The following is an 8,542-nucleotide window of genomic DNA, read 5'->3' on the forward strand; positions in this document are numbered from 1 at the left end:
TAATCTTTAGGGGAGCTGTCCAATGCAAGCCATCTGCACCAGGGGTCCAATTCATGTGGAAGTGTGTGGTGGCGGGCCTCGTGTCCCTGGGGCCCCAGGACAGGAAGAGCCCCCAGCACTGGCCCACATTAACCAGCCACAGTCTTCTCCACACAGCCCTTCCCAGCCTGGATCAGAAGAAGCGTGGCGGCCACAGGACATGCTGCCCGCTGATGCCTCCTCCGCCCCCGCTGTTCCTGCCCCCATTCTTCAGAGGGGGTCGCAGTCCCGTGAGTAGCCTTGGACCTGTCCGTGAAGAGACACTCAGGGGCCCCAGGGCCCAGCCCGCTTTGGGCCCCCACGTTTCCACCTGAGCTGTCTCCAAAATCTGCTCCAAGGGGCTTAGCCCTGGACTCCCAGGCAGCATGTGAACCCCAGACCGGACACTGCGGTAGTTCCTGGCAGGTGTCCATCCTCCCACCATTTGGACGTATGTCAGGGAGAGGGATTCTGCTCAGATTCAGTGGGGCACCGTGACCCAGCTCCCCGGAGGTGCATTTATAACTTTCTGGGTCTCCATCAGCTGCTCAGTCGTGGGATTCACCCTTTTGTGTTCTTCTCCTCAAGCCGTTCTTACGTTCCCTTCCCCAGCCTGTGTCTGATGGAGGCAGTGTCGGAGACGGCCCTCCCATGCACACGCCGAGGTGTCAGCAGGAGCAGGGTGTGGGACAAGATGAGAGGGGCGGGTTCAGGAATTGGACCTGGATGAGGACAGGCCCGGGCCTGCTAGGGCTGTGGGTTCTCGGACCTTAGAATGCAGCTCGTGTGAGCTTCAATATGCAGGAAGTGTGCATGACACACTAGATATTGAAGATTACGTACAGCTAAAGAAGTGTCAAGTCTCTCAGTGGCCATTTAAAAAAAACATATTCTGTGTTGCAGTGAAAAAATGGCGGGGGATTTGGGGTTTAACGCAATAGACTACTCAAATTTATTTCCTTGGTTTCTCCTAACCTTTTAATGTGCCTACAAGAAACTTCCCAACTGCCTCTGTGGTTTGCATGCTATTTCTCTTGGACCATGCTGCCTTAGACCTTGCAGTGAGCTTCCTGGCTCCGGCTGCAGCGACCCTTATATCTCATCACCCACTTAAGCCAAATATGTCCCAAGGGCAAATGGGAGATGAGAACCTGATAGGACAGAAAGCTCTCTCCTTGGTATCTCACTGAGGCATCAAGAAGCCACCAGCCTTTGGGACCGGACCCCAGAGCACGTAGGCTTTCCTCTGTGCCCCAGGTCTGACCCGCAATCCTTGTGTTACGTTGTTTTGCAGCTCCTTTCCTCGGACTTGAAGAACCTTATCCTGGAGCTCGAGACCCCCCAGTCCCCATGTGTGCAAGGCTCACTCGGCTCCCCTGGGCCTCCTGGCCCCCAGGTGGGTGCACGCCATTAGAGTCCCCCCACCACCACCACCACTTCCTGTCTTCTGTTCAAAGCAATCAAGTCCACAAGGCAAACCTCCTAGAGTCTGGCCCCTTGAACGTGAAAAGGGGCCTGTTCGTCAGCTCCGGGTCGCCGCCGGCTCCGGGACCCCATGGAAAGAACGCTGCTTGGTCTCCGGGTGAATGCTTAATTCCCAGCCCTGATCGCCTCACCTGTGTAATGGGGGCCGATGCTTGGCCCGGCTGGACCAGACTTGGGTGGAAATGCAGTGAGGCTGGGGGGTGGTTATTATTAAAGCCATCATCAAGCACTAGATGACAATCGGGTTCACTCCGTACTCAACCTTTGACCCCACCCGTGGACCCCATGGTGGCTGCCTTCAGAATAGGCAAGTGGAGGCAGAAAGGAATTTGTGACCCTCAATTATCATTGGACCCCAAATAGTGCTACCAGATGGCCTGGTCCTCCTGATAAAAAAGCCGAAAGAATGGGAGAATCCACGGGGCCTGGGATGGAACCGGCCGTCTGCAGAGCGCAGCTCTGGGCTCGCACGTGACCCCACAAGCCTCTTTCAGTCAGGCCCACCTGACTTCATCTTCTTAGGACACCGTGCCCAGGCTGCCACTGCTCAGGAGTGCCGTCTGAGGGCCGACAACGCGGGCATCTTCTAGAAGCTTGTGAGAAAGGCAGACTCACGTCTGTCCCCTCCAACCAGAACCCGCGTTTTACAAGCTCCAGGATGAGCTGACTGCCCAGCAGAGTTCCAGCAGCAATGAGGGAGACACCCCTTGGCCTATCCTTCTGGTCACAGGTCCCAGAGTGGAAAAAGAACCGAGGCTTGGACGGAAGAAGAGATGGAACGAAAGCGCTCCTTCCTGCCTTCTGCAAAGCAGAGACTAGACCAGCGGTTCTCAACCTGTGGGTCACGACCACTTTGGGGGTCGAATGACCTTTTCACAGGGGTCGCCCGATTCATAGCAGTAGCAAAATGACAGTGATGAAGTAGTAACGATAATAATTTTATGGTCGGGGGTCACCACAACGTGAGGGACTGTATGAAAGGGTCGCGGCATGAGGAAGGTTGAGAACCCCTGGACTAGAGCAAATGCAGTGTCCCAAATGTGCCCGCACGCTGGATGAAGGCCCAGCTGCTGGGCCCACTGCTGGACCCCAGAGACAGTGATGCCGTGATCGGAGTCCAAGATCCAGGGCTTCTCGTGCACAAATGGGCTGGGGGGCCACTGGCTGAGGGGCTCCCGCTTGTCTGAATCGGTCTCGTAGCCATGTAAGCAGGATCTTCATGGTGCGTGCTGGTGTGCAGGTTTGGGGGAATGAACTGAAGCCCGTGGGATTTGGATGGATTTCTGCCTGGCGATTCCGGACAATCTGGAAGACACTCTGCGTGGTCCACAGGGGCAGGAGCAAACAGTCGCTGCTGTCTGGCTCTGGCAGTGACCAGGCAAGGGAGCCGTGGGTTGCCAGCACCTTGGTTGATCAGCGAGCGAAGAAGGCCACCCCGAGGTAACCAGCAACTGCAGCTCGAAGACCAGAGTCCCTGCTGGGTGGTTCAAATGGTGAACGTGGGCACCTGCCACCCCAAAGGCCCGCCCTCTGAATCGGTGTCCCCCCAGAGCGCCTGGGGGGAAGGTCTGGAGAGCTACTTTCACAAAACCCACCCCGGGAGACCCTGGGGCACAGGCCTTCCCGGACACACGGGGGCTGATGTGGACCAGAACTGCCTGGCCAGCCCCTGTTTCTCACCCACAGACCCACCACGGGGCGTTCCAAGAGAGAGAGAGAAAGAGAGAGAGAGTGGTGTGTGTGTGTGTGTGTCCCAGGAAAGCTCAATCAGAGCAGCTGGAGAGAGAAGGGAGAGGGCGAGGTTTCCAGCAAAGGGAACTGCTTTAAGCATTCTAGTCGTGTCCACCCAGCAGGGCTGCAGGGAGGAGGTGAAAATCAGGAAGAGCAGGTGCAAGCGCTGGGACCACAGCTCTGAGACCAGTAGAACCGGAGGAGCCCAGAAGGCTGGCGGGATGAGGGGTGGGGTGGGGGGAAGGAGGAGGGGACACTAGGGGGTCCTTCACGGGGTCCTGGAGTTTGGCGCCTGAGTCTTATAGCGAGAGCAAGCCCAGTACCCCAAGGGTCTCCCTTGCTGCTCCCTGCGCCCTCCCCACCTGCACCGGTCTGATCCGTACCTTCTCTGCTGCTCCTTGTGGCTGTCTAGGGTCCACCGGGGCTTCCTGGCCACACAGGACCGAAGGGAGAAAAGGTATGATCTAGTACTTCTTCCACCCGCCCATCCTTGGTCAGTCCAGCCCGTTGGCTGGGGATATACCACTGAGACGTTTCTGGTCTGAAGGTTCCCTGAATTGAGATTTCAAAGGCTGTGCCACTTCTGTCTCGGTGCATGAGGACGGGCTCCGTGGTGACAGGGATGCCGCGGCAGGTGGGATTCCCCCTGTGCGCTTCGACTCGAACCAATGGCAGGGGTCAGGGGTCCTGTGAGCAGCCGTGCAGACCCCGCCAGCCACGCCAGCATGCCAGTCGTCAGCCCCTGCTGCCAGAACCCTGCCTTCTGCTTTCAAAGCATCTCCTTCAAAGCAAGCTCTGCTTAACTGTCTTCTCCGTCTGCAGGGGGAGTTTGGCCGTCCAGGAAGGAAGGTAGGACAGCGTGGGGTCGGCAGCACTCCGCCCTTGTGGCCCTCGGGTGTGCAGGCGGGCAGGCGGGTGTGTGCTCCCAGGGGCAAGGGAACCTGAGGTGCAGATGCACCTCGTGGCCACAGACCATGACACCGTAGTCCCGAGGCTCGTGGTGGCAGCCTTGGCCTTTCTGCAGGTGCCTTCTGCCGAGAGCTGTTTGGACATCTTTCAAAGGCCAGCGTGCCCTGCCCCATTCTCCATAGACTCCATCTCTTCTGCCACCCGGGAACCTGGAAGGCCCCAGTGCAGAAATGGTTCACTTGGTCTAAATGACAGGGTCAATGACGTTTGCTTTGGGTCCCTGTAGAAACCTGTAGAAGTCACCTCAGGTCACGGCGACTGAGTGAACCAAACACGTGGGACTGAGGTTCATCCATGTCAGGACGGTCAGGGATTTGGGCACCGAAAGTTTCGGTCTTAGTGAGAGAGAGAAGTGAACATCTTGGCCAGGAAAGATGCTTGTGGTTCAAAATATAAATGATGGTTTTGCTATTTTTGTTTTGTTTTTTTTTCTGGCTAAATGCGTTGCTCAAGTGTGTTCACTGTTGACAAAGGCCCCCTACAGCCTTTTGCAAGGCAAAGGCGCAATGAACGCTTCAAGGCACAGAGGACTACAGCACTCCCAACGGCTGGGCTAAAAGGATTTTGGGCCGGTTCAGGCCTAACAGGGTCCCTGATTGATTAGTGATGCCTTCCACACCCATGGAAGGATCGAAACCAGTACACAGTGCCAGCATTTTCCATCTCTGGTTTAGGCACCTGAGCCCTCCACGTCTCTAGCTAAGTTAAATGTTAATGTGTAGACACAGCACCGGTGTCCACTCTCTCTTGCGGGACTTGCTCTTCCACAGCCCCGGTTGTGTTTAAGTTTCCGAGAAGCGAAGGCAGAGATGGTCTATACCATGTGCAAGGGGATTGATTATTAAGGGACCATGCTTGAGAGAGGCCCATGGGGGAGGGTAAGAAGCTGGATAGGACAGGGGAAAGATGTGGTGTCCAGTGAAGCCAACCTCAGTGTGAGCCCTGGGGAAGTTCCGGAGAGGGAATCCTTTGGCTCTCTTAGCGTAAGGGCATTGCAAATGCTGTCGTGTGTGTGCTGACTCTCCCTGTACTTATCCCAAACACACATCGAGAGCCGTGCTAGCGCACTGTGACATTTTGCTTGTAGCTTTCCCGAGTGGGTTAGTCCTGGTAGACTAGAGAACCAAATCCCTACAAACTCATATGTAGATAAGAGAGAGTTTTACATAAAGGGTAATTACACATTAAGAAAGCATCCCAATCCAGTCCAGTCCAAGCCCATTCGTCAGATATTAACCCATATGTCCGATACCAATCTATAAAGCCCTCTTCGGACTCAGGAAACACATGCAGTGAGGCCAAAAGTCCCGTGGCGTTGTAAGCATCCCAGCGCTGGCAGGGGTCTCTGTGGCTTCTCCGGCTTCAGAGGTCTGGTTGCATCAGGGTAGGTCCATGTGGCTTCTCCAGCTCAGGGCACCAGGTAGTTCCATGTATCTTGCCTCGCTGCAATGTCTCCCAGGAAGTGAGCAGAGAGAGGGAGAAGTGTCTCCCGCCTCTAAGGAAGAAAAACCAGGAGTTCCCAGAATTCTCAGGAGGAGGCCACGCCCACACAGAGGCCTCGTTGGCTATGATCTGATTGACAGGCTAGACTCCACCCACTTCACTCTTAATCCTCAAAGTGACAAATTATTCTAGAACCACCACATCCAGCGACACTTATATATGTATCAGAAAGAGCTTTACATCGAGGAGTCATTACAGATCAAGGGAGCGCCCCAGCCCAGTCCAACCCAAGTCCCTAACTCCAATGATAGTCCATAAGTCCCTCTCCAGACTCACACAACCGTGTGCAATCATGCACAATGCAAGGAGATCACAAGCTGGTGGGCACAGAGTCTTGTGGATCCAAGGTCTGGGGAAACATGGCGGGGGGTGGGGGGGGGGGGAGGAGTGGGGCTTTGGCAAGTTCTCAGGTGGCCAGCAGAGTCCGAGCACGCAGGAAGGCAGAGTGGCTGAGAGAGGAGGAGGTTCCCGGGATCCTCCATTAGAGAAGGCCACACCCCCAGGAAGACAGCATCAGGCTGTGACCTGATGGACAGACAGACTTGACTCCACTCTCAGCCGGGAGTGTCGGGTTGGCAGACAGTCACCTTACCCCCCCAGTTGCAGAGCTTAACACAGGGTCGCCTGAGGCGACATCAGCTTGATGAGTCAGGTGTGAGTTGGGGTGACCGCTGCTGCTTGGGCTTCTTCTCTGGAGGGCGGGGATGCAGGTTTGGGAAGCTGTGCTAAGAGTCCTTACACTCCCTTTCGGGTCCCAGAGATCAATCTTATTCCCTGGAAGGAAGAAAATAAACCCAGTTGTCCTGACTCTTATTCTTGGTCTTTGAAGGGTAGACCTGGCCCCCCAGGCGTTCCGGGCATGCCTGGGCCCGTCGGCTGGCCAGGCCCTGAAGGACCCAGGGTAAGTGTGGCACTCTTGGGGTTTGTGGGGTGTCCGAACGTGGGGGTGGGGGTGGCATGATCAGTGCAACCTTTTCCTCAAGAAGGGGAGGGAAGAAGCAGGACTGACTGCCATTGGCAGTCAGGCAGGTTTTCTTTAAGGTGGATGCTCTGGGCCCACAGGCAGGTTTTCTTTAAGGTGGATGGTCTGGGCCCACGTCCCTTAACCTTCCCTCTTTGGCTTTGACCGAAAGTCCTCGGCTGGTTCAGCCGCTCTGCTCCTGCGAGACGAAAGGAGGTGGCCTGCTTCCTTCAGTCACGGGCATCCTGGTTCCCCTGTGCCTGAGGCTTAGAACTCAATTCCTGGGCTTCAGCTGCTATGACCCAAGAAAGGCTTATGCCTGGGGAAGCCTTAGGAAAAATCCCAAGGGTGTTTCTGTTAAAACAGAAACATGGGTGGAGACCGTGGACAGTGTCAGATATGAAAATAATAATAATTTATCAAGGGTTCATGAGGGAGGAAGGGAAAAAATTGAGCTGATACCAAGGGCTCAAGTAGAAAGAACATGTTTTGAAAAGGATGGTGGCAACCTTTGTACAAATGTGCTTGACACAGTGGATGTATGGATTGTGATAAGAGTTGTAATAGCCCCCAATACAATGGTTGATTAAAATTTACAAGAAAATCATTCGAGAGAGCTCGGCTGCCTGATGGGGCAGCTGCTGGTCAGCATTCGGCTGTGGAGCTCTTGAGACATGTCCAGTGCGACCATCGGATTCAGTTTTTATTTTAACTGATTCAGTGATTCGAAACTGATACCTGACTCCGTTTTAAACCACTAAATGATTTGAAACTGTGTAAGAATGTTTGTAAGAACTTGCTTTTTTGGCCTTCAATGTTATGAAGTCTAAATTCCCTCCGATGGAAATTGAGCCTCGGAATGAAGTCGGCTTTAAATGGACAAGCGTCGCTGTTGCTGCTGCTTGAGCTGGTTTTGACTCATAGAGACCGGATCCCAAACGGAACGAATGCCTGCCCAGTCTTGTCTGCAGCTGCCTTTCAGGCTGTTGCAAAAAAGGCACTTACCATGACTCAGTTGTTGGTCTTGCAAAACTAGAGCACACATTCTCCCCTCCACAGAGTTTCCGCCACCGAGTTCTAATTTTCCATCGACGGGTCCTTCTGCTTCCATGTTTTGCCTCCTATCCCCAGTAACTATCCATGCATTTTGATCCACTGCTGACTGCCGAAGTTGGTAAAAACAAACCCAAAAAAGCATTTCATTTTGTTTATCTTTGGCATTAGTGCTTGGCACATCGATTGGAATCATAGCCTCATTAATGGTCCTTTCCTGTAGGTGTCCCATTCAAATGGCCATTTGCCATTCCCAGCATAGTGGGCCTTGGACGGCTTCTCGGGCCCCTGGGTTCATACTTTGTACCGTCTGTGTTCTGGTGATTTGCAGCTATTTCTTTCTCACTTTGACTCATCTCATCTCGTACCTGAGCCTTCTAATCCAACCACGGCCTAGACTCTGCACCGAGGAGGCCACTCTTCCCCAGCACATTTTAATTGCCTCCCAACCTGGGGGCTCCTCTCCTCTCGCTGCACTTGGAAATGGTCTGCTGCTAGTCAGAAGGTTCCACTGGCCAACAACGTTTTCAGAAGCCGGCCCCAGGCCCTGCTTCGACAGCCGTCTTAATCAGGAAGCTTTGCTGAAACCTGTGCGCCCGGGTGACCTTGCTGGTCGTTGCCACGCCTGTGGGACAGCTCTCATGATCACAACCACCACAGCTTGTCATCCTGTGGTGCTTTCCAGGTGGCTGCCCACCACCCTCCCGTCGACTGTCACAGACAGACCAGAGTTCAAAGACGCGTGTGACAAAGAAACCATGCATCATCTCAATAATAACTTTTTTTATCTTAGATGTTGAAACGATCTTTTTTTTTTTTTTT

General features: G+C 54.2%; 1 protein-coding gene across 1 annotated transcript in view; it reads left to right on the top strand.

Moving 5' to 3' along the window:
- COLQ (collagen like tail subunit of asymmetric acetylcholinesterase) overlaps positions 1-8,542 on the top strand; it is a 50,926-nt gene that overhangs the window by 10,368 nt on the left and 32,016 nt on the right. The window contains exons 2-6 of the mRNA XM_045297693.1: positions 157-269; positions 1,313-1,414; positions 3,647-3,691; positions 4,057-4,083; positions 6,536-6,607. Coding sequence (XP_045153628.1) covers positions 157-269; positions 1,313-1,414; positions 3,647-3,691; positions 4,057-4,083; positions 6,536-6,607 — 359 coding nt within the window. The remainder of the gene's footprint in view (positions 1-156; positions 270-1,312; positions 1,415-3,646; positions 3,692-4,056; positions 4,084-6,535; positions 6,608-8,542) is intronic.

This window comes from Echinops telfairi, unplaced genomic scaffold (genome assembly GCF_000313985.2).
Source record: "Echinops telfairi isolate 266 unplaced genomic scaffold, ASM31398v2 ScPeMD7_7420;HRSCAF=8458, whole genome shotgun sequence".
In the NCBI taxonomy this organism is placed as follows: Eukaryota; Metazoa; Chordata; class Mammalia; order Afrosoricida; family Tenrecidae; genus Echinops; species Echinops telfairi.